The 25,230-nt window shown below is 34.0% G+C and overlaps 2 protein-coding genes across 2 annotated transcripts in view; one reads left to right on the forward strand and one right to left on the reverse strand.

Annotated features, from left to right (window-relative positions):
- Window positions 1-5,722, forward strand: part of LOTGIDRAFT_208023 (hypothetical protein) — a 6,017-nt gene extending 295 nt beyond the window's left edge. Inside the window, exons 2-11 of the mRNA XM_009045383.1 lie at window positions 131-224; window positions 789-939; window positions 1,338-1,428; window positions 1,843-2,006; window positions 2,380-2,440; window positions 3,071-3,232; window positions 3,624-3,744; window positions 4,122-4,193; window positions 4,458-4,564; window positions 4,848-5,722. Of these exons, the coding sequence (XP_009043631.1) occupies window positions 166-224; window positions 789-939; window positions 1,338-1,428; window positions 1,843-2,006; window positions 2,380-2,440; window positions 3,071-3,232; window positions 3,624-3,744; window positions 4,122-4,193; window positions 4,458-4,564; window positions 4,848-4,921 (1,062 nt within the window). The 5' untranslated portion in view covers window positions 131-165 and the 3' untranslated portion in view covers window positions 4,922-5,722. The remainder of the gene's footprint in view (window positions 1-130; window positions 225-788; window positions 940-1,337; window positions 1,429-1,842; window positions 2,007-2,379; window positions 2,441-3,070; window positions 3,233-3,623; window positions 3,745-4,121; window positions 4,194-4,457; window positions 4,565-4,847) is intronic.
- A 2,036-nt stretch (window positions 5,723-7,758) lies between these two features.
- The window catches only part of LOTGIDRAFT_151884 (hypothetical protein), a gene marked incomplete at both ends in the record, with an annotated part of 55,122 nt that continues 37,650 nt past the window's right edge, over window positions 7,759-25,230 (reverse strand). Inside the window, 29 exons of the mRNA XM_009045384.1 lie at window positions 7,759-7,918; window positions 8,197-8,293; window positions 8,667-8,724; window positions 9,103-9,213; window positions 9,463-9,605; window positions 9,939-10,131; window positions 12,312-12,475; window positions 12,792-12,895; window positions 13,204-13,325; window positions 13,633-13,734; window positions 15,560-15,730; window positions 16,109-16,222; window positions 16,671-16,855; window positions 17,551-17,662; window positions 17,939-18,099; window positions 18,378-18,456; window positions 19,019-19,090; window positions 19,368-19,470; window positions 19,865-19,959; window positions 20,427-20,561; window positions 20,864-21,029; window positions 21,584-21,671; window positions 21,786-21,936; window positions 22,220-22,366; window positions 22,975-23,044; window positions 23,521-23,705; window positions 23,967-24,067; window positions 24,207-24,345; window positions 24,717-24,932. Coding sequence (XP_009043632.1) covers window positions 7,759-7,918; window positions 8,197-8,293; window positions 8,667-8,724; window positions 9,103-9,213; window positions 9,463-9,605; window positions 9,939-10,131; window positions 12,312-12,475; window positions 12,792-12,895; window positions 13,204-13,325; window positions 13,633-13,734; window positions 15,560-15,730; window positions 16,109-16,222; window positions 16,671-16,855; window positions 17,551-17,662; window positions 17,939-18,099; window positions 18,378-18,456; window positions 19,019-19,090; window positions 19,368-19,470; window positions 19,865-19,959; window positions 20,427-20,561; window positions 20,864-21,029; window positions 21,584-21,671; window positions 21,786-21,936; window positions 22,220-22,366; window positions 22,975-23,044; window positions 23,521-23,705; window positions 23,967-24,067; window positions 24,207-24,345; window positions 24,717-24,932 — 3,744 coding nt within the window. The remainder of the gene's footprint in view (window positions 7,919-8,196; window positions 8,294-8,666; window positions 8,725-9,102; window positions 9,214-9,462; window positions 9,606-9,938; window positions 10,132-12,311; window positions 12,476-12,791; window positions 12,896-13,203; window positions 13,326-13,632; window positions 13,735-15,559; window positions 15,731-16,108; window positions 16,223-16,670; window positions 16,856-17,550; window positions 17,663-17,938; window positions 18,100-18,377; window positions 18,457-19,018; window positions 19,091-19,367; window positions 19,471-19,864; window positions 19,960-20,426; window positions 20,562-20,863; window positions 21,030-21,583; window positions 21,672-21,785; window positions 21,937-22,219; window positions 22,367-22,974; window positions 23,045-23,520; window positions 23,706-23,966; window positions 24,068-24,206; window positions 24,346-24,716; window positions 24,933-25,230) is intronic.

The following is a 25,230-nucleotide window of genomic DNA, read 5'->3' on the forward strand; positions in this document are numbered from 1 at the left end:
GGGAGGGTTTTACCCCCCCTCGGGGGGGAAAAAAAAAAATTTTTGGGGGTTTTTCCCCCCCCCCCCCCCCCCCCTCTTCCTCTCTCTCTCCCTCCCTCTGGTCTAAATGGCAGTATTATAATCTATTTCAGGTCAGTAAATCTGATCCCTGAGGAGCCAGAAGATATGTGGCATGCCTACAATATGGTACAAGTTGGTGATTATTTACGAGGGACGACCATCAGGTAAATTTATCTAGACTGGATTTAGACTGTGATTCTCTTACTTGTCCATATCCTTGACCTTAAAATCCACCTTTTGGAAAGTTAAACCCCTTTTCAAATACAACTTTTATGACTTTGCAATAGTCTTAACAGCCCCCTGTCACCAGGAATGAATTGGTGCTGGAGCTTAGATTTTGTACTCATTAAATTTGAAGAATTAAAGCCCACAGAACTCAATTCTGAATATTTTGAGGTGGCAAAAATGTATCAAAATCTATATATAGCTTTTTGATTTTGTACAAAGTAAATGAATCAATCTCTGCTGAACTGAAGAAGGTTTTATTGGGGCTTAATTGTCTCTTGCTGGGGCCCAGCCCCCACCCTAATGACGGGGCTGCCCCCATTTATTGTGTTTGTTGATTTGCAGGAGAATCTGTTTTTGACACTAGAAATGATATGATAGGTGACCTCTTCCCTGTTCTCTCCAATACACTGTACCTTTTTGATGGAAGAATTTGATAATTGCATAATGAAAACACCTGATTTTTTTCTTAAAAGAGTTAAAGGATTTATTGATATTTCTAGGAAAGTAACATTAGAATCATCAACTGGTAGTGTGAGTGCTAATAAAGTTCGAACCATGTTAAATATTGAAGTAGAGGCAGTAGATTTCGACAGCCAGGCCTGTGTTTTAAGGGTCAAAGGTCGCAATGTTTCTGAAAATCAATATGTTAAGGTATGTTTTTAGTATTTTGATTTGAGATAAAGATAGAATAAATAGTATTAAAGCTATATTGTGTTCATAACAACTTATCCTATCTCAAAATATCTGGATTGCTTTTGTTTAGGTTTTTCATATCAAAATTAAAGATGAAACAACTGTTTTTTACAAGGTTAACAACGAAGGTTCATAAAGGGTCCTTTCTATCAGTTCGTCCTAGGCCAAACTTTTTGGTATTGATCTTTCCTGGATTATCCGTTCCCATTTACAGCTGGGTAGACTGGAATTATGAGTGCAGATGACTTATTCAAGGTCATCATACTTTCACACAGTGATTGAGATTAGACTCTAGATATGAAACATGTACAAATATCTTTTTGGTGACATCTCTATTATAATGTTTATTTTTGTAGCTTGGTGCCTATCATACCCTAGATCTGGAATTAAATAGAAAATTTACTCTAGGTAAACATCATTGGGACAGTATAGCTTTAGAAAGATTAGGTAAGAATCATTTCTGTATTCTGTGGATATTTTACTGAATCTGAACCACAATTACCAGAAATATCTAGTAATTTGGGGAGTCCGCTCAAAGATGTTTTGGATTTTTATTAATTGTTTAGAGAAAAATTGATATGAACACCAAATTCCGAATTCAGTCATTATTACAACTGCAATACAAGTGAAATTAGTATACAATCATATACATAGTTATTTATTGATATTTCTAATTATATAATCATCTGAAAAATTACGAATTTTTCAACCCAGAATCTTTTAATGCCAAGTATGATTTGTACAAAGCATATTACAAGATTTTTGTCCTCGAAGACCTCACACATCATTTGCAAGTCTACATTTTTTTTGTACAAGGCATTTTGCAAGTTGACCTCATTTTGATTTTGTACTTTCTTTCAGATTATGCATGTGACCCGACCCAGCATGCTGATTTAGCTGCCGTGGTGATGCAGGAAGGATTGGCTCATGTCTGTTTGATAACTTCCTGTATGACTTTAGTTCGTGCCAAATTAGAAACTCATATTCCTCGTAAACGTAGAGGTTCTTGTGAACAACACACTAAGGTAGGTAACCCTGGAATTTATAAATTGTTTTAAATCTTTTGTTACTTTTTGACTTAAGCCTAGATTGCTTGTGAATCTTTCTGTTGTTCTGCTGACACAAATTTGCTGTCCATGAAAAATACACATAGCATGACCTTGCCTGTTCTCGTTAGCCCAAACAGGTGTAGAAAAGAAGGACATCAACTCCATGTCATCTACAATCAGATTATCAGCCTTGGGTAGGAAAAGTTTTTTTTGATGATATGAACCATTTGACTACAAACCAACAAGAATTACCATGATCACAACTACCTATTCTGTGATATCAGCATCAGGCAAACGTAAACCTGTTATCTACAATATAAACTATATAATGTTATATTTGCAATTTCAGGGATTGAACCGATTCTATGATCAGATATTACAGGCTATTTTACGGCATGTCAATTTTGAAGGTAAGTTCAAAACTTTCATTTTGTCTCAAGATTGTCTCACCAAGAAATGATGGGTATGTTTTTGCGATTTGTGACTTTAAGGCAAAATCTGGAGCAGAAAATGTGTGGATTTGGATTTTATTTTACTAAAGGGATATATGTTTACATAAGACATTAGAAAAACAGCAAGTTTTGGTGGGATTTCTGCATTTGTCAATGTTGATAATTAATTAATGACAGTAGATGAATTATGACCAAATGTCAATCCTATGTCTAATTACAAAATAAATAGTCTGTTTTACAGGCCCTAAAGCGCCTGATTGTTGCCTTAATATTAAATGTACATTAAATCTGTGGTAATAAATAATAAATGCTTTCGCTTGCTCCAATTTATTCAGTTGAAAATCATATAAAGTGCTTATAAATACTAAATTCGTCCTCTCGCCCCGATTTTTGAAAAAAAAAGGCCTGTAAAACAGACTATTTATTTTGTATGACCTTATATGTTATTGTTTGTAATATAGATATTACTATTTATGGTAATATTTTTTACGATTTTGTTTGTAAATTTTCTGTTTTGAGGTATTACAGAAGGGTAATATAAATATCAATACAGATACCTGTCTTATTTATACAGTATGTTATTTTCAGTTGTTAAATGTGTGCTGATAGCCAGTCCAGGGTTTGTTAAAGATCAGTTTTCGGAGTATCTATTTTCTCAGGCTATTAAACAAGATTTAAAAGTTATTACAGAAAATAAATCCAAGTTTGTTTTAGTTCATTCTTCATCAGGATTCAAACATTCTTTAAAAGGTAAGTCTGAACCCTGATATAGGTAGGTTAATATCAATCAGTAGTAAGTTTACTAATACAGTAGGATATCTTCCTTAGTAGCAAGTTTGATTATCGTCTGCTATGGAAGTGGGCTAGCTCCGTCAGGCGCTAGTTGAAATTTCCTGAAATTGAAAGTTTAAGAGAGGGAGAGATGGTCACTCTTGTATATCACATGACTGTCACATGTTTTTTCCTCTTTCCCCATTTTAATTCGATTCAAAATTTGAATCTGGTCCAAAAAATAACAATCACTAGACTCGTGTTAAATTTAGTTTACGGGTAATTATCGAATCAGAGTTCTGCTTTTAAATATCAGTTTATGAATGAAATGCCCAAAACTATGTGCTAATATTTGATGTTATTATTACAGAAGTATTAGCAGACCCTACAGTTACTGCTAGACTAGCTGATACCAAGGCTGCAGGAGAGGTCAGAGCTTTAGATGATTTCTATCAAATGTTACAGAATGATCCAGATAGAGCCTTTTATGGGTTAGTTCATTTAAGTTTATTTTGTCCACTGGCACCCAGGCGTAATTAAAATAAGACCAAACTTTCGTTCTGTTTTTTATTACCTTTTATTTTTAACAAAACACAAGACAATGTTATATGTGCTCCTCGCTTCTATATGTCGTTCAAATCTTTTATTTTTAATGTAGCAATTTCAGTGATGGCCTAAAGGTAGGCCTGTTAAACATTCGTAAACCTCTTGACCTGATGCTTTAACCAAAAAAATTCTCTTTGAATTTTGTGAGAGCTAAACTTCTTTGTGCTATTGATAATAATTGAAAGAAATATCTAAGAATAGAGAGACGGGAATTGAAACCTCAGTACATCAAATAATAATCTCATTAACTGTTGACTTTCAGTATTAAACCTATAGAAAAAGCTGCTGAATTAAACGCGATAGAAACTTTAATGGTGTCTGATGAATTATTTAGGTAGGTTGATTTGAAGTGTTAAATATGTAAGCATGGATAGATCAGAAAAAAGAGATGATTTTCTGCAATCGTTTGGCATTGAATGGTGCAATTTTAAGATATAAATTCCCTGGATATGCATTATGAGGCAAGATGACAGTAAATAAAAGCTATAAGTGTCCCAGATATACATACAAAGTATAGAACATTTTTTGGAGTTGAATTTTACACATGTATCCCTGTATGTAGAACTAACAAATTACGTCAATTTTTCTCTCATTTTAGGTCTAATGATATCAAGAAAAGAAAACGATATGTAAAATTAGTAGATTTAGTTCGTGATAATGGTGGAGATGTTAAAATATTTTCTAGTTTACATGTTTCTGGTGAACGTAAGTAGAATATAACACTTCTTCGATAGCAAATCCTGATTTAGATTCATGAAAAAGAGGAAGCTAATGCCGCTCTCCTGGCAATCAGAATCATTTTTACAAGCCAGTATCAACAGTCTCATAATTTCGGAGGCTCATGATTGGTGATATTGCTCTGCTTAGTGTAGTACATGATAAAAATGTTTTCAGATTACAACGAAACAACAACGAAACAAAATTGTAATTTAATTTAAATTAGATAGGTTTCAAACATTGTTTGTTCAACTATTTTTTTAAATTTCAGAATTAGGTCAATTATCGGGTGTAGCTGCAATATTACGATATCCCATGTCGGATGAGATGTCCGATGAAGATTAACGAACCAAAACTTTAGCCACCTAATTATAATGAACGTCTTTCAGTTTGATACTCTTGCTTGTCCCGAAATACTTCTATATATATATATGAATTGCTAAACTCTGTCAGTATTTGCTGGAGATATTGACTTAGAATACTGCTAAATTTAATTGATATTGACTACTTCGGAAATGGCCTATGGGAATTTTAATACAGACCTTGATCTTTAGACCTCTGATCAGGAGAGAAGGATTTTACTGAGGTTTTCTAAATTTTGTATGTGTTGAGGACACTGATGGCATCAATTAACACAAAAACTATTCAACTTGGAGTGAAGTCAGTCTGTGAATTTCAACAGAAAAATAATGAATGTATAATGAAATCTTCAAATGTGAAATTATAAATTCAACTAGCTTAATATAAGTTGTCTGTGTTGCTTGCTTCAAACAAGCATTGAATCTGCGTTATTTATTATTATATAACCCAGAGGATTATCAATAATTATTTTACATCCAGACCTGTACAGACTATCTTGTGATCCAAACCTGTACAGACTATCTTGTGATCCAAACCCGTACAGAATATATCGCGATCCAAACCTGTACATCTATCTTGTGATCCGATCCTGTACATCTAACTATCTTGTGATCCAAATATGTACAGACTATCTCATGATCCAAAGATGTACAGACTATCTCGTGATCCAAACAGACTTTCTATTGTGATCCAAGACTTGACCATATTGAATGTTATCTACTAGGTAGATGGAGCATGATTTTTTTTGTTAATGATTTTGTTTTTATTAAATTATTTTTAATTCTTGTTGTTGTGTTTGATATTCTGATACATGGGGATGTTATCACTACCAGTATTAACTTTAGATTAAATCAAGACGGAAACTCTTTTAACATTATTTATATATTGCAAGGACCCATAAGCCGTGTTTAGACAGGCATAAAAACTGGCCCACTTGAAGTGAACCGTACTCGGTTCGGACTAGGCCCGGTTGGGCTGTAACGTTTACACAGCACTGTTTTCACTGGGCCAAAATCAAAAGTAGACCTGCTCTCCAGTCAGAGGAGGCGAAAAAAACACAAACATACAAAATGGCGCCCGCTATAAACAAAGCTATGATTTTGAAGTTTTTGTTGAATTTGTCTCGTTTAAAGCGCAAACGAACCTTGAGAATCTCCAATTTTTTTTTTTGAGACACACAGCAATGAAAGTGCATGTTTGACGATCTCGCCACCCCAATTAGCGATCAGAACTTCGGTCTCTTCATCACTCCATGTAGCTCCCCGTTGGGCACACATTTTAACACTAAGTCGATCCTTTTTTGTCAAAGTTTAGCCTAATTTGTTATTCCCGCGAATAAAGTAACAGGGTCAAGGTCATTATTGCAAATGCGCACAAGCCCCCGGCACTAATATTTTGCCGCGCCGTACTCGTTCCGGACCGAGACCACCTCTTCTTGCGGGACTCAGCCCACTTGAAACTAGCACGGTGCCGAGCCCTCTCAACCCGTTTACACAGCCACTTTTTGTGCCGAACAGTACTCGGTTCGGACCTGGTCCGGATAAATTGTGTCTATAATAGATACCATTAATATATTTCGTGAAAGTGAAATCGAAATTGCTGTTAGGTGATGTCAGGTGTTTTTATATACAGACAAGTCAATTGTACTACTGTAGGCTACTCTCAAGCTAGAATATAACCCAGAATTGGGTGAGTTCTGGTGTTTCTGAAACACTTCACCATATGGGCGTCTGCAGTATATTTGGTAGGGGTGCCAAAGGAAATTTGACCTTGAAGTATCAGAATTAATATGTTATGGTTATTTTGGGTAATATATAAGCAGTTATTGTAATATTTTAGCTGTGTTTTGGCTGCGAACTTCCCTCTCAATATTAAAATTTAGCTAGTGTCAGCTGGCATTTTTAACATCAAAATTAAATCAGATCATCTTTCTTATGAAGATAAAAGCTGTTGCAATCCTGTAAGCAGGTCCCCTGGCTGACATTGAAAAAGGGTCAAGTCCTGAAGCCCTGTGTGTTACAAGCTGTGCCCCTTTAAAAGATCCCTGACAGTTGGAAATTGAAAAAAAAGCAGGCCAATGCAGCTGTCCTGACAAAATTGCCTTCATTGCACGACATTGGAATCATACAGTGCAAAAAATTACAGAGAATCGGTAAGAAAGACAATTCTACTGTAGAGAATTATAAGATTTATTCAATAATAGGATACAGACAACAGAATTGATAAGAACAGTACAGGCAAATATTTCTTGAATTTGTCCAAATTACATATTATGACAAGTTTGAAAATGTTTTAAAAATGACAGATACATTGCAAGTTCATAGAAAACAAATTAACCAGTCACTAGTTGTTACAAATAAGATTTTTAAGTACTCAGACATGTTAGTTTTTTTTTATGTAAATTTCTAATTTTTTTCGTTGTAACAATCAAAATCAATCTTAGTATATAATTTTCACAATTTTGATATTCATCATGATTTTCAAATAAAGTATGTTGGAATCACAATTTTTCCACAAATTTTGTCTTGTTTTCATAAAACACAATCCATTAAAAACTTAAAATTTTCATAGAATTGGATATGAAATACCTGTTAGATTAGATTAGCAATACAGATTTTAAAACCAAAATAAACATAGTTATATGGATTCTTCACAAGAGATGTTGATTTGAAGAACACAGTTACAAAGTGGCAGCAGATAAAAATTTCAAATAAAGTAATACAGTATATGATGAAGTTTTGAATAAACAGAAAATAATATAGCACTAATATAGAAGAACAAACACCAAAAATATTTCAATTTAAATGAAAAAAAATCAATTTTTAACCCAAATCTGAAGAAATAATAGCAACTCCTCTCTCGTAGAAACTGTGATCCTTGCCTTCAGGTTGGAAATCTAAGGTAAACAGTAACTGAGCTCTAGTAGCATTCAGATAAACTGGTAGAGTTACTTTTCCTTGACTTGAATCTTTTCCATCAGACCTGAAACAAGATTGATTCAAATGAAAATAGAGATCTTTCAAGAAATTGTGTCCTATTCTTCTGCACTTGATAAAACTAATTGAGACTGGCTTTTTGTCGAGATACCAGTATTAGCCAACTTGTTTTCCTTCGACATCGTCAAGGGATCTTTCACATACATAGACTGTAGCAGTAGCACACAGGGTTCAGTTTAATGTCCTATCAGGACGACTCAACACTTTTTCCATATCTGCCCCTCCGACCTGCATCAAATTTTGGATATAAAAGAATAATTTTACCTGATCCATCGTAAGAGAGTTAAAGGTAAATCAGTAGAAATATTGGATGATAATTCTAGTTTATTTTCATGACAAACAGCTCCCTGTGATTTCAATCCTGGAAAGAATTAAACAGACATTAAACTTTACGTCATTCTTGAGAATTTGAAAATCTGATTCTTAAAGGGAAATTTCCAAAAATGTATGAACAGAATTCTATAGAAGCTTGAAAAGAAATAACTGAGACTGTTGAAATAGCAACTCCAATAGCAACTTGAGGAAAATAAAAAAAATTCATTTTATCATCGGTGAATTAATGTTTTCTTCATCAGTGAATGTCTATTGTACAGTCTGTTTTTCATTCTAAGCCATTTCAAAATCTATCTGATCATCCTACAGCACCCAAATAGAGGTTGAATTAAGGTCATAGGTGAATCAAAAGTAGCGAGGCTTTAATCAAATCTAAACCAGAATATTCAGAGTTGACTTACCAGTAACACTGAAGCTACAAGCATCCAAAACCTCAGAATTTCCACTCAGTACTCTAACCTATAAAACACAAAGATAATTCATGGTAAATTCATACCATCTTATATCATGTCAATATTGTAAGTAAACTTAAATCATATCAATAAATCATAATCTTATATCCTATTATTCAGCCCAGTCTAGAGCACACAGAGTCTTTTGACATTGTAAAGATATTCTAAAATTTAATCTGTATTTCCTACAGTATTGATTCATACCATTCAAATTTTCAATCATAAGTCTGTGGTTCTTGCAATTCAACCATGAGTTATTTTTACCTTTGACTGAGTTGCAATACAAGTCAGCCAGAAAGTGTGTATCTCGTTCATCTCGGCCCTTCTCTGATTTGGCAAACAAGCTGCTACTTAGTGAGCCATCACTACATAGAAATATACTTACATCAAGAGCAAGTTCTTCTAGAGACCAACCATTAGCTTGAGCTACATATTGTCTGGTAGCTGTGATATAGGCTTCAGGTATAAACAGTCCACCTAGCCACACATTAATATTCTAAAATAAACAGTAATAAAACAACCCTAATCAAGAATTTGATGATAAATCAGAGAAAAGTGATGATTTTCCAATTCAAAAAACACTAATACTTATATAAAATATAAGAAATTAGCAAATCAATATGTTCAAGTTCTACAGGTTCTGATTTTCTTGAAATAGAATTCCTTTAATCATAGGCTTAGTAAAAATGATTCATTTCTTTCCCATATTAATTTTATCTTTAATCTTCCAAGTGGAGAAACTGACCTTGAGCTCCTTGGCGCCACCTGATTGTGTTGTCTTGACTATTTTCTGTAATTGTTTAATTCTCTCACTGAAATCTGTAATCCATTGAATAACAGTCAATCCTGCTGGTACAGTGTATCTTCTCCAAGTAGTTGGTATTATACCTATAATAACAATAAGTGAATAAGTACGAGTAAAAGACCCACGCAGTACTAACATCAAGTTACCTGTAGCCTGAAATTTTGAGAGAGTTGAACAAGTTTGGTATTCAAAAAATAAAGGTGATAATGACATATGCCATGACTAATCATCACAGGAAATGATTAATCACTAATCAAATATAATATTAGATTTCACTGATTGAACTCAAGATATTATGTTGATCAACATTTGACCATTAGGAGTGTTTTTACCAATTCCCCTCAAAACCAGCAACCCCTGTAAAACGTAATTTTCAGTTAGTTTGTCTGCCGGTTTAAAATTATTTAATGTGTTACCTTTAACAAGTTCTGACATCATAGTACGATGATGATTGGTTGCCTTCTTTTCTCCTTGACAAACCTTGGCCAAGTCGTTTAGATCTAGTCTCACATCGTGAAGTAACTTGGCTCCAGCATTGACCTCCCTTTCAAAGAATCTGAACAATGGATCTTTAATATTCTCCACTGTTCTCTTCATGGAACTGAGTGTCTAAAAATAAGTCAGAATTCAGATTAAGTTTGGTTCCTTTGTCATGAAAGATATTTGGGTAATAGTGCACATCAGGCTCTGGGGTCAAGAATAATTCAAAACAGATACAACAATCCATTTTTATCTTTAAAGTAAAGTAATGAACACAATATAATTGAGGTTTTACAGCAATGAAAGCCATATAATATTGGCTCATGTAGTTTTGTTGGTAGAGGTGTTTAGTTGCTCAATTCAGAAGTATATGGACTATCCTACATGGTTTTAGATTGTCATTAACTTTAATCAACTTTAAAGGCAGGTTTTTCTTAACTCGAGCGTAGCAAACTTTACAGCTCAGCTATGAAGCAAAGTTTCACCTTCGCAAGTTCATTTTCAAGCTAGGCAAAGAAGTAGTATTTGGTCCTACTTCTTCGCTACGTTATGGTCTTGACAATCAATCAGAGACAGACCAAACAAACTGGCGTTGACATTGTGAAGATCTTTATCTTCACTTCGGTCTTTAGCTTAGCAGAGTATAAACTGGCCTTAACACACGTACAACACTGTTTATCTTAATCACTTACAGATCCTAATCGGGCTAATGAAGGTTGGCAAAACAAAACAGTGTGCAAAAAGGGAAATTTTACCAGGACAGCTGGATTTGCCTATATTTTATTTCAAATGGTTAGGTAATTTTGGATCTTTCAGGGTTCTTGAAGTAAAAGAAAATGCCAGAAGAGTGCAACGAGGGAAATATTTTCAGGACAATGGAATTCAAACTATGCCATGTTGGAATCCTGGCCCTGTATTCTCGAAACAATCTTAGACCTAGGATGTCCTAGGTTCTTATCTTCTAACATTGTTTCTAGGATTTACTAGCATTAGGATTGTTTCGAGAATACGGGGCCTGGATCCCAAAGTTCGTCTTAGCTTTTACAAACAAACAGTGACAACTACTTGTGGGTCTTGGGTTCTTGTATTATATGAAGGATTTCAATATTTTTAAGGGAGAGAACTGTGCTATTGGATAAATCAAAGGTAAAAATTGACTGCAATGAAACTAAGTACTAATAAATACAGATATAATCTCTACATTCTATGGAATCAATTTTCATGATTTAAGCTAACCAATCAAAAACGCTGTTTAAAGAGACGGGAGAATAAAATTCCATTTTTAACAATGAATATCCCTGAAATCTACAATTCTAATAAGTAAATCTTTTTTTGAACAGATCATTTGATTGGTTGAATATGGAATGACCCAGAACATGAGATGCTTGACAATTTCTTCAGATCATGGACGGCAAGTGGAGTCACGAAGTGGAGAAAAAACACGAAACAAATCTTTCAGATTTGAATTTTCATGAGATTGAGTTGTTTAGACAGGAATTTAAATCAAAAACTAGAGACACCCATTCCTTAAAACACTTTAAAATTTGATGTGAACATTCACACTAAGACAAAACGAGATTTAAAAAAAAAAACAGACATCGTAAAAGGGTTGAAAAGGGAAACTAATTGGAAATGAAACAAGATAAAAGTTACCATTGAACTAGTCTAAAACAAAATAAAAATGAAAATAAAATATTGACAAATGGCCAGTCCTAACAAAATAAAAATGTAAAAAATTTTCTGCTGAATTAAACCGTCACCGAGACTATCTTAATATTTAAACCCATTTCCTGTTTCTCACCTCATCAGCTTCTTCCTGTTAGTTTAATTATTTTAATGTTAGTAAAAGTTATATAGTATTGTTTGCTTAGTGTATATTAGCTAAACAATTTCCCATTTCTGAGACCAAAGCATCATTAACCTCCAAATATGACGAATCATGGATATTAATAAAATTTTATCCTTTTAATCTTTGCTGAAAAAATCTACTAAATTCAAACAAGCCCTGCTATTTGTGCAGATCTGAGGACAATTACAAACATAAACGTTTATTTCATTTTGTGATAGGATGAAACTCAACAGTGAATTGTCCTCGATAAGCACCATTATCTGTGTTCCATTATAATACTACTTCCTCATGTGAACAGTTCATTAGCTATAAGATTTGAACGACATATAGTTCATTAGCTGCTACCAATGTTTCTCCAAAATTTTTTATTGGATTTTTTGGTTTGCTTTGCGGTTTGGATTGTTAGTACTTGGTTTATTATTAACTATATTAATCAAGAACACTATATAGTTGTACTTACAGGTGGTACCAATTTCAACCAAGTAACAACAGACGTATGAACTGTTCTCATCCAGGCTGGTCGGCCATCTTCCATTCTCTTCTGTTGATCATCTGAAGAATCCATATTAGTATCTTCCTGTTCTAATATCTCCATCTTCATTAATTTAGCTGTGAGGTCACTTCCTGGTAACGAGATGAAATGTAAAATGAAAGTAGTAGTCTATGGGAGGTTAGAGAATTTAAGTTAAGGTACCAGTATAAATGGATTGAAAAGTTTTTAGTTTCCATCAAAAGTGAATTTTTGAGGCCCCTTTTTAGCAAAAAGATAGACTATGAAATGTATCAAAGGCAAATCTTTAAATCCTGTTACACAATTTATCCCACAATTCTTTGCACATGGAGAGAAAATTTAACTTGTTTCCGGTTTCACAATAGATAGGCCTACATCAATATTATGAATGGTCAATTTACGAATACAACATTGAGGAACAAAGCCTACCTTGTGTAGTGAGTAGAACTTTCTCTGCATTATTGGGTAATCCCAACCAAGATGGTGTCTGTCTGTCCTCCATTTTGTCAACAAAACTAACAAATTGTTCACGTCTGCAATGAAAAAATACTGGATGAGTCAAAAAAAAAAAAAAAAAAATACTTGGTTCTACTCTTCTGCAGTTTCAACAAATGGGAGAAACAAGGAATTTTTCGTCCTAATGTTCATTTTATTGGACTTTTTGTCCATTTCTAATTTTTTTTCCATCTCAAAGCTAGAGTCAGTCCTTTTATCTCACCATCTAATTTTTAAAAATTGTCAAAATAAGAGCAGGACTTGTATTTAGTGCAACACTTCATACAATATGGTATGAAGAAATCAATGTTTCACATGTTAATGATAAAAATGTTTCAAATCTTACCTTACTCCATCAGGCATGGTGATATTTTTACCGGCAACGCCATCTATATTACTGACTAGAGTAAACTCCCCTTCAAAACTCTTCGGTGTGAACAGTTTATTCACGAAGGTGCTCAGTAGTCTCTGGAGAAACAAGAAATTAAGGTATTAATCTAAACTTAACACTGGCATAAATTCAGACAATTTTGTAAAGAATTGATGGTCATTCAGGTGGAAATGAATCTTATGGCATTGTTTGCCCAGTTGTCCATTTTGATAAAACTGTTTCACAAAAATGTTCGTCTTCCATTCATTAACCATTGACATGACAGGTTGGAAAGTTTTAATAGAACTATTATTGGTTAGAGTGTTTGAAAGGTTTCAAGGTACTATAAACAGAAGACACGATATGCAAGGAAAATTAGTGTAAGGAAATTATACAAATTCTTACCTGATCAAAGTCATTGTCTATTTTACCACCGTAGATACATTGTGATAACAACGTTCGGATTGCATCCCATGGAACTTTCTCTGGAGGCAAGTTAGTACGACCCTGAAATATCACAACAAGGGGGGTTAATTTTATAATTCCTGTTTATCATTTGGCAATTCAAGACATGCTTATATACTCTAAAATCAACATAATACAAATTTTGATAATGATTTTCTTGCAAACAAAAATTATAAGAGAACAATTCAGCCCCAATTAATGAATTATATTATTTCATTCAAAATAAATAAGGTTTCACTTTAAGGGATTGTGATGACGTTTTCTAAAATTGGTATGTGTATTAGAGACTCAGACAGCAACAATATGCAATAGTGACCTTTATCTTAATGGAATTACAAGAATCACAGACATCTGACTGAAAATTGGAATGGTAAAAACAACTATATCAGTGTTCTCAATACACATAAAAATTTAAGAAAACCTCTTTACAATCCTTTTAAACATACTCCCAAATAAAGCAGTACAATATGCTAGCGATAATGGGAACTTACTCAACGCATAGCCTCGAAATAAATACCCAAAATAATCAGAAGCACAATACGCCTTGTATTCTATTATTTATATGGCTGGAAAGCTGGACTACATTGAAAGCTACACTGACAAGCTTTCTAGTGCAATTAATTTATCAAAAGAAATGGTGCCAAATTACAACTAAAATAGAACCCAAAAATGTCTAGAAATTTTAAAGATGGCATGCAATGACAAAATGAAAAGATTTTTAGATATTTCATAAATAAATTGAGATTTAAAAATCAACCAAACCCCCTCCCCCAGCACCCTCAGTCAGGGTCAGTCACATTGAAAGCTACTTTTAAGCTTTTCAAACAGGGGATGAGATGATCAGGCAAATCCTATGCTTCAAAAAATATGATATAGAAGTTTTATATCCTAGTTATCAGTGTCTATTGGGCTTGCGAAGTGTGTGTCATTTAACTTAGAGGCTCTCAAGTTTTACCCCATTTGAATGAATAGCTCAGTGGTATGCAAATCACTCAGACTAATAGAAACACGGTTAATGAAGCACGGAGCTACACAGCTCCAAAAAAATCATAGAATTTGACTTAACATCCCATTCTAGGGTAAAAACTATAAACTTGAGCAATAGTGTGATGAATAGAGATTGAAACCAAATCCGGAATGATAAAATAGCTACCAAAACCGAAACCAGTTAAAGAAGGTTTGATGAAACCGGTTACTCAACTGCATTTTCTGATGTCTGTAAGAACACCAAAAAATATTGAATTTAAAATTCAAACACTTGGCTGAAGTTTTGCACCGCATTTTGTAGACGCGCTATCTGTTTCATTAGTTCATTAATTTTGAATTAGGGAAAAAACTTTTATCTTTTTAGGTTTCTTGATCAAATGCCACAGAGGGCAATAAATTACAAGACATCTCTGATGCCTCAGCCAACACTTTTGTGTAAATCAGATCTTTTAATTGAGAGTTGTTTAGTTGATTTTGTCTGCAACAATTAATTTGGGTTAAAAATTGTGAACCAAAATCTTTTGACTAGCAACGAAAATTTGCAAATCAGAATACAGCAATGGCCTTTTTGAAAAGGCTTATACTTATAGAGCAGGGTTCAATTTAAGTGGTATTGCATCACAGATTGCAATTCAAAATATCTCTTTTGCCATCCAATATTTCCTTTGATTATCATGACGATCAAATTGTAATTTTGGAGGTTTACTTCTGAAACATTTTGAACTGCTACCGAATTTTTAAGAAATGCGAATAAAAATTGAACTTGATTAGCCAAAACTATAATTTTGTGTGATAAATTGCTAATTTTTCAATCTGAATTAAACCCTGCTATAGAGATTAGTATTTTAAGCCAATTATAAAATAATAAAATTCTACGTACCAGAGCAACTGAGTCCACCCAGGTATCTAACATATCGCAAGCTACACGTAGATCAGACTCTGTGAACTCATATTTCTTGGCCCAACCCAGTGGGGTATATCTCATTCTTTCTTGTACTATAGCATGGAACCACGCCAGTAGGAAATACAGACGTGATCTCTCATTTGGTGCCTGAAATTTCATCAAGATTGGATCAATCATAAAACAGAAATATAGTAAAACAATAATATCTTCTGACTTCTAACTTCAAGGGATTGTAAAGGAGTTTTGAAAAAAACGATCCATTTTATACAAAAAAGCCAGGGAAGATAACTCCCATAATTCTGGCAAGAAAATCGTAAATACATAATATCCTCACAAGTCTTTCTAGAATTACAGGAACCACAGATGATGCATTTAAAAGCCATAAACGTCCTCGATACTCATAAAATGGCAAGAAGTTCCTCTTGATAATTTCTCAGCTTATCTGGTATCTGGCACAATCAATCCACATACACTCAGCAACATCAGTGAAAGAATATAACTTTACAATAAATAAATAAGCCTCACCTTACACATCCTGGAGGCTGGTACAGTACTAAAAGTACGAGTCAAGTTAGCAGCGACACCTGGTGGAGGTTCAAACACAAATACACGACCAGCTCTCAATAGATTAGTTGGTAACTAAAAATAAAATTTATTACCAAATCAGGAGAATGTCACACCCATAAGTCTTTGTATAAGGTTTTATAATAGATACTCTCTTATAGAAGCACTGGTCTAGGCCACAAGTAGAAACTGTAGATTTCAGCATTTGAATACATCAATTTCATACGAAATTACTTTCTTCTGGAGAGATTTTGTGTAACATATTACCAATATTGTGCCGTCATGAGTTACAACTACTCATGGGGCTTAGAAATGATGAAGTTATGACAAGACTAAATTTGCGGAAAACATTTTTTTTTAGATATTTAGGACCATGCACCAAATTCAGAAACCGGACATGATATACAGATGAAAAGTCAGGTCAGCACATTGTTATCTTTTTGTCAGGTCATTCTAGCTCCATCCATGCGCTTTGATATTTTGATATTGACATCTGCAAAAAGTAATTACTGAAACAACAAACCTTGGGATTAATTTCCATGGTCAAGAAAAGTCTGAAACTAGGATGAGGGGTTAGATTATGTAGTTTTTTCTCTAGTTGTACCAACCATTGTGGTGCTAGATGTACATTCTTTAATACCACCCAACGTCCTGATTTACTGGACGAGTTTATCACTTTATCAGCTAGAGTAAACCCTTCAGCAGAACCTAAATTAAACATAATATTGTTTATTATATATAGTTCTGGGGCCTTATTCTTGTGTTCCAGTCATCTGATTGGTCAATCACTAAAAATGATCTTAAATTTCGGTTTGATATCCAATCAGATTACTGTATTTCTTAAAATCTGAATTTTATTTAAATCAAGTTTTGTAGAATAAGGCCCCAGGTCATAATTTATTATTCACCAAGATAGGTAAGCTAAGATTACGTGTGAATTTTTGTCTTGAATCAAAGATTATGGTTGTGTAATCTGCAAATGTACAAGGTGTGGTGTCCAGAGCTAGTCCATCAAATATTGTGGACAGTATTTATTATCGTATTCAACATCATACACTGGACCGGACACTAACTGGTCTAAACACAGCTTGAAAAGTTACTATTGACAGAACAGACCCATCATTAGGATGAGGTCCATCGAGACGGGTCCCCAGCAAGTGAGAATTAAACCCCATCAAAACTTTCTTCAGTTCAACAGAGATTGATTCATTTGCAGTGTTTTTGTACAAAATAAAGGCGATAGGGTTTGATATGTTTTTGGCATCTCAATATTATCAGAAATGAGTTCTCTGGACCTTTAATTCTCCAAATTTTCTCTGTACAAAATCTGAGCCCCAGCACCAATTCATTCCTGGCGACAGGGTTGGACCAGAAGTTATTGACTAAGCAATAAAACTACATACCAATAGCAATAGGTGTAATCTGTTTATTCAACTCAGCAGCTAAATCATCCACTCTACCACTAGCATCATATCCTGGTACTGAACACATCAATACAGGTGTATTAGCTTTTATCTGAAAATACAACATCCAATACAACTTATTATTCTAGTTTCTATCTCAGATAAATTTATTAAACAACTTAAAAAATGTAAGAATTAACCTGTTGAGTTCACAAAACTTTTTGTGGTATTTTGTGTTTTCTACTGCACAAATTTCATATCAATCAAATCAGAAGGAAAAAATATTTTTTTGATTATTGATTATGTGTTGTCAATATACACATGTGGCCATAGTGGAAATATTTGAATTGGATTTCCTAAAATTTGTTTTAAAAAACGAATTGTTTACCTCATTTTCTAGAATTTCTCCTAAATTAAGTTCCTTTTCTCCAGCATGGACAAAATCAGATCCAAGAGTTTTGTCTACGAATAATCTGGCCATAGCAATCAGTCGATCTTGTCTGAATACTTGTATCAATAACAGACCATACACAGATTTACCAATTTCACCTGAAAATAATTGTATCAGTTTGGTATTACTTTTACAGTGAGAAATTTCAACTTTTAAACGGCACAGACATAAGTGATGAACCACAGTATTCTCTAGGCTTTTATCATGGTATAAATTCCCATGAAAATTGACATTAAAATATGTCTGGCCTTAAACATACGGTAGTTCCGATATCCCATCTGAATACTACTACAGAAGAACTGGGTAGAGATTTGTGGGGCAAGGTCAAGGTTATAGGTATAAATATAGCTTAATATAATGATGACGATATACTTACTCAATGGCTTAGATTCGTCCCAGAGTTGTGGTACATTAGCTTCTGGGGTAGCGCTTTCGATCCATTTCTTAAACTCAGCCTGAAAATTAATACAATTTTATTACACATTTAATTCAAAGCTAGTTGACCTGTTGCAAATCTCAAGAAACCATAGGTATCAGGGGATGAATGCCAACACTGGGCTAACCCTCGTAAGCACTGGCACAGGCATCAGAATTTTTCTTAAATATAGGGTAATAGTCAGGTGCTTTATATTATTAGAATACTCTGCCTGTAAATTGCTGGATGTGATGTGGTTTTTCTGAACAAAATGCTATATTATCGAATGATCATTATAAACTATGTGGATTCTCTGANAGGGATGTGGAATGTACAAACCTAATTACAAATCAAATAATATTGCCTTTGTAGACTGTCAGAATTGGATGAAGACATGATAAACCAAAAAACCAATGAAAAATATTCAGAGCTTTGTGGACTCTCTGAAAGGGATGCCAAGTTAAGTAACCAAATACCAAAGAAATATCATTGACCACAACAGCAACAGATGATTTCTGTGTAATCTATGTGAACTCTCTAGATTCAAAACAGATAAATCAGCTGACAAATAGCAAGATTTTAATGAGACCTAAATTACTTACAGCATTACTCTTGATTTCACCTGCCAGATTTTTAAAGGCTGGTAATTTACTTAATCGTACTACATCAGCTTGCTGTAATATAAAACACAATATATTATTGATTAGTTTTTGGAGAAATAAAACCTAAGGACTTCAGCTTAGATTAATTCAAGCCTTCCCATCATCTGAAACAATTGATATCTTTTCAGAGCAAACAAAGTTCAAGGAATTTTAAGGTAAAAACAAAAACCTTGTATAAACTAAACGAACATCAATGATGCAGAATTGAAAAACCCAAATAACAAAATAACAATCAATACATTGAGTAGAATAGTAACAAGAGGTGTTGAAATTGTAAAAGTTGTATTACCTGTTGGGAAGTGAGACCCTGGGTAGCAGACGTCTGTTTTTCTGTGATCAAACCTTCTTGACTTCGTAAGAAATAACTGAACTCTTCAGTGTATGCCGTTTCACTGAAATAATACATATAATAATATAGTTTAAAACTAAATATTGATCAGACAAGTTGAAAGGTTATAGTTCGCCATTTTGAGGGGTTGAATTTGGTCTTGAATATTGGTAAATAGTCTTCAGAAGTACTAGAAATGTACGAATATCACATAATTTCTTCAGATATATCTCCAACTAGGAATTTCACTTTCTATTTCTAAATATGGCAGTGTCTCCAAAAAAGATGAGTCTCATTCAAAAAATTCATGATAATTTGAAGGTACAAATTTTAACATTGAGCTGTGGGCACTTTAACTGATTAGCCGATTCCTGTATATAGTTTATACGAGCGTTAATGTTGTCAACCTAGACCACTTCAAAAGGCTGGAAGAAATTAACCAATAAAAGCATACAAACCTTGCAGTACTCTGTAAATGTATACGACATAACTGAATAGCGAAGGTAATTCTATCATTAAATAACATACCTCTACCAACACGACTGTATGTCTCCTACAATATATACAATAGAAATAGTTATCATCTTGATCTCTACACAATAAAAAAATAAAATATGGTTTCTCATATTTTATTTACACGAATTGTGACAGCATCCATTTTTCACCTTTCCAATTTTCTGTGGTTCAATTTTATAAGGACAGCAGCATTAACCTAATCTTTATAGATTTCCAACTGTTGATGGTTCTTAGATTTGCACAGCCTCAAGCACAAAGAAAACTAGATGCTTTTTCCTCAGACCTGTATCACTGGGTTGTCTGTCTTCAATATCCCAATTAAGTAGAGAAGATTAAGACGTAAAATGTGATGTGACAAGGGGGAAACCTGGCTAAAGATCGAAGGTATTATCTCACCCTATGCCAGGATCGTACCCTGGACCTTCAGGAGCAAGCATCTAACTTATTGAGCTACAGCAGATCCCTTACATATAAACAGAATAAGCACACTCAACCAGTACCTACCTGGAACAAGTCTGTAGTAATAATCGACAATCGGGAGGCGTATTCCTTCACTCCATTCAACCTTGGGTTGTTTGATAACACAGAATGGAAAATCTCAAAAAATAGTTGAAGTGAATACTGGTACAGGAAGTGAACCTGGAAAACAGAACAGCCAACATTTAAATCAAATATCTATCTTTTTAAATTTAATTTTCGAATTCGATCCATCATAAAACAGCTAAGGGGGATCTCATTTCAATTTTTTACTTCTTGTGTAGATTCTTTTGTAGTCCAGATCTAAACTCAAATAGGCATTGCGTAAGACCATTGAACAAGCACTAGCCTTTCAACATCTTTCCCTCTGCGCCTTTGACACGTCTCAAAGAATAGGGCGAAAAGGTGAAAAAACAACCCAGTCTTAATATGACCAAAGGATGGCTCTACATTAAAATACAGACCTGTTGTAGAGCCTCTAGTGTAAAATATATAGAACTACATGACTGAGCTAGTGGTACGTATTGTTGAGATGTAGTTTCTACTTCAGCCATGACTACGTCTGTTTCTTCTACTTTCCTTGCTACCTCAGCAGCCTCTGTTTTTAATGTTTCAAGATGGCTCAAAATACTGAAATTCAAATGGAAGATTTTCAAATTAAAGACATTTTAACCTACAATAATATATAAATTTCATACTTTTAAAATTTTTAATGATGAATTTCAAATATTCAACAGATTTGATAATCAAATTTTGAGAAAAAGTTTCTGACCACCAAGGATGTATTTTTTGACTTGCAGTGTCTGACTGTCCAAACTGGGGGTGTCTGGCTGTCCAGACTGGGGGTGTCTGGTTGCTCGGACTGAGGGTGTCTGGCTGTTCGGACTGGGGGTGTCTGGCTGTTCGGACTGGGGGTGTCTGGCTGTTCGGACTGGGAGTGTCTGGTTGCTCGGACTGAGGGTGTCTGGCTGCTCGGACTGGGGGTGTCTGGCTGTTCGGACTGGGAGTGTCTGGCTGTTCGGACTGGGGGTGTCTGGCTGTTCGGACTGGGAGTGTCTGGCTGTTCGGACTGGGAGAGTCTGGCTGTCTAGAATTGGATCAGACTTGGTTATTTTAATGCAACTTAAATGTGCCAAGATATTCCCCCACTAAGAAACTTCATACGAATATAAAAACCAACAAACCTGTCATCATCTAGAATCTTTCCTTTAACATCATTGAGAGCTTGTAGTAGAGATTTCTCTAGTTGTCGTAATCTCAACTGGAATTCACCTGTTAAATTTATGTTAGATATTAGCTCAATGAATAACAATATTTCAATCTATTTCGTGAACTTCCAGTTCTGATGTTATTAAAAAGACATATATTCGTCAATAAGGAACTTACCTTGTAATTTGAGTAGATCGGATCTCTTTTCATCCACATCTGGTCGTTCAGACTTTAATACTTGATTCAAACATTGACTCTGTAAACTACTTCTTGTTACTGTGAAGTTGACAAACGTGACTCGGGAACAGATATCTGGTGGAAATTCAACCTAGAATGATATTGGGTATCATTAAAAAACCAAATCCTCACTGATCATAAAGAGAAACCTAAACAAAACCCAATTACCCTTGTCTTCTGAGGACTAATAAATGCCTTTTTCCTAAAATGGGCCAGTATTTTATGTCAGATCCTTGATGTTTTTAAAATAAATTAGTTTCGAATAATTGCCACGATTAATTTTTATCATTATTTACATATATTAAGAACAAGAGATACTGCATACAATGAAGGACTGTCAATCTATAAGTAACGTAAATAATAACGCTACTTACATTTGGGTCTCTTGTAGACAGGAAGATGGTGAAAGAGGGAGATAAATCAATATCTTGATCTCCAAGAGTTATCAATACACGACCACCTGTTCTTCTTAACTCACGATTTAATACAGGATTTAATATAGGATCATAACTTTCTACATCCTGTAACATAGAAAATACAGTCACGATTTAATACAGGGTTTAATATAGGATCATAACTTTCTACATCCTGTAACATAGAAAATACAGTCACGATTTAATACAGGGTTTAATATAGGATCATAACTTTCTACATCCTGTAACATAGAAAATATAGTCACGATTTAAACTTTCTACATCCTGTAATATAGAAAATACAGTCACGATTTAATACAGGGTTTAATATGGGATCATAACTTTCTACATCCTGTAACATAGAAAATACAGTCACAATTTAAACTTTCTACATCCTGTAACATAGAAAATACAGTCACGATTTAATACAGGGTTTAATATAGGATCATAACTTTCTACATCCTGTAACATAGAAAATATAGTCACAATTTACTACAAAGCTTAATATAGGATCATAACTTTCTACATCCTGTAACATAGAAAATACAGTCACGATTTTCACCTCTCAGGCAAAAGAATAGTAGAATATTTAACAGTAAGAAATTGTATAAACTTTCATGTTGTGAACTGAATATTCACCAGGTTAAAGAAGTACTATAATTGAAGACATATACTATATAGTATAATAATTTGAATATCAACAGAATAAAGATTACCTGAACGAGTAGAGGATTACCAAATCGTAGAGCACTTTCTAGATTCTTACGGAAAGCATCATCCAAGAAACTGAAAAGAAAAGTTCAAATTGACATCTCAACTACATATTTTCATCGAATGCTATATGCACTATGGTTAAAGTAAGGCCTGTTCTTCAGTTTCATACAATGGCATTATGTGACTGAGTATGTCAACTCTGAGCTTTCCTCTGACAATCAGAGAGATCACAAAGTTAATAACATGGTGGTAAGATAAGAAAACTTCATTACTTCCAGAGAATCCACATATCTATTAAATTAATAGTATTAATGTTCAGCATTTACGTGAGAACTTGGCATCCTTTCAAAGAGTCGACATCGCAAATCAAGTTTATTTGGTATATTTATCTTCTAAAAGATTTTTCACATCTTCAAAATAAAAATTAACCAAAATTTCTTGTGTGCACACTAAAAATAGGATTGTTTTTTTCAGTTGGTCATTCAAAAAATTTGATAGGACGTAAAACTCCATTTCATTTTCATTTTCATTAAATTAGATAAATTTACCTTGTTTTAGTAATTTTCTTCTCCTTGTATTCGTTCATAATGAAATCTGTGGCCTGTCCCGAGGGGTCAATTATCAGGGGGTAACGATTGAAGCGTTTTAACATGATGGCATTCTCTGTACACAGATCATCGGATGGTAGAGCGTTGGCCTGCCATCTTAATCTCTCATCAGCATTTGATAGATACTGTAAATATATATTCATCAAAATATAGCCAAAAACATTCATATATCATTAAAGTGATTGTAAAGAGGTTTTCTAAATTTTTCATGTGTGTCGGGGACACCGCAAGCATTAATTTGCACCATTTCAATTTTTAGTCAGATGTCTGTGGTTCCTGCAATTCCACTTATAGTGTTTGATGATGTCAATAAGGGCCTCATCGAATAAAGCATATTTAGAGATTAGTGACGCCAAGTGTGAGCATATAAGATAACAAAACCTTACCTCAGATCGTGCTAGATCAGCTCGGAACTGTATATTAGCTTGTGAAAGATGGCCACACCAACTACTAAATAAATTACGTCTCATCTGCTGATCAAAATAACCTGGAAAAAAATAGAGTTTTAGAAATTCTCTAATGCTGCAGACACACAAAAGTTTTTTCGCCAACTCTGAGTAAAATCTCACACGTGCCTTCACTTCCATAAGATATTATCACGTTTCCAACAGGATATCATAACTTACCAGCATAGGCCATGAAAGCTGAGGACAACAAGGTATCTCCTATTATAGTTGCCATCTGATTTTTAAATGTTTCACTACCGGCCTCCCATCTTTGTTTTTCGCTACCCAGATTGTTCAATAAGGCTACACTTCTCTCGACCTGAAACAAACAAACAGGACTCGTGTGAAATCTGTCATATCTGATAATAGCTCAAATTTCTCTTCAACAAAGAATGATGCCATTATTACATCTGAAAAAAAATGTTTCTATACCTCAGTGGAATTTCTAAACCTAAATAACATCAGCTTGACTGATTTTAATTTCATGTTTTTGATTTGAATTGACCCAGAGGAGCAGTTCACTTTATTTTGATATAGAATAAATAGAAAATAAATCTAAACAAGCCAGACTTATTCTGTCCATAATTACTTACACTTTGTAAAAATAACAGTGATTGTTAATGTTTCTCTTTTAAATAGGCATGTGAAAAAATATTACAACTTTTTATCAAAGAATGATGTAAAACAAACCTTGGCTTCTACGGCAGCTAGACTGGCTTTAATAGCCTGGGCTTCACTGATCAACCCGGCATATTCATCTTGATATTGAGCGATACTGTTTTCTAAATCTTTAATAAGTTTCATGACTTCATCTCCTTTACGTTGGTTTTCCTTGGCTTTATCTTCTAAATCTTGTAGTTCATTACGAAGTGGTTCAACTCTGTTTAACATGTCAGCATATTGAATCTATAATTAAAATGGCAATTCAAAATTAAATGACAAAGAAAACGTTGGACAAAAGGAATATAAATTTGTGTCTTATTGCTGGAAACAGGCCCTGGAACCCCTTTTTCAGATATTTCATTTCTGGAGATAGTCAGTATGGTGTGTGATAAATAAAAGAATGTTTTCAGGACAAAATTGATATAAAAAATTGATCATGCATCACTGACATATGGATGGGTATCCTTTAAGTTCATCTGTTTTCAGCCGTCTTCACTACGTATTTGCTACCTATGAATGGCTAGCTTCAGATATTCTTTTG

The sequence above is a fragment of the Lottia gigantea genome (assembly GCF_000327385.1).
Source record: "Lottia gigantea unplaced genomic scaffold LOTGIsca_1, whole genome shotgun sequence".
Lineage (NCBI taxonomy): Eukaryota > Metazoa > Mollusca > Gastropoda > Lottiidae > Lottia > Lottia gigantea.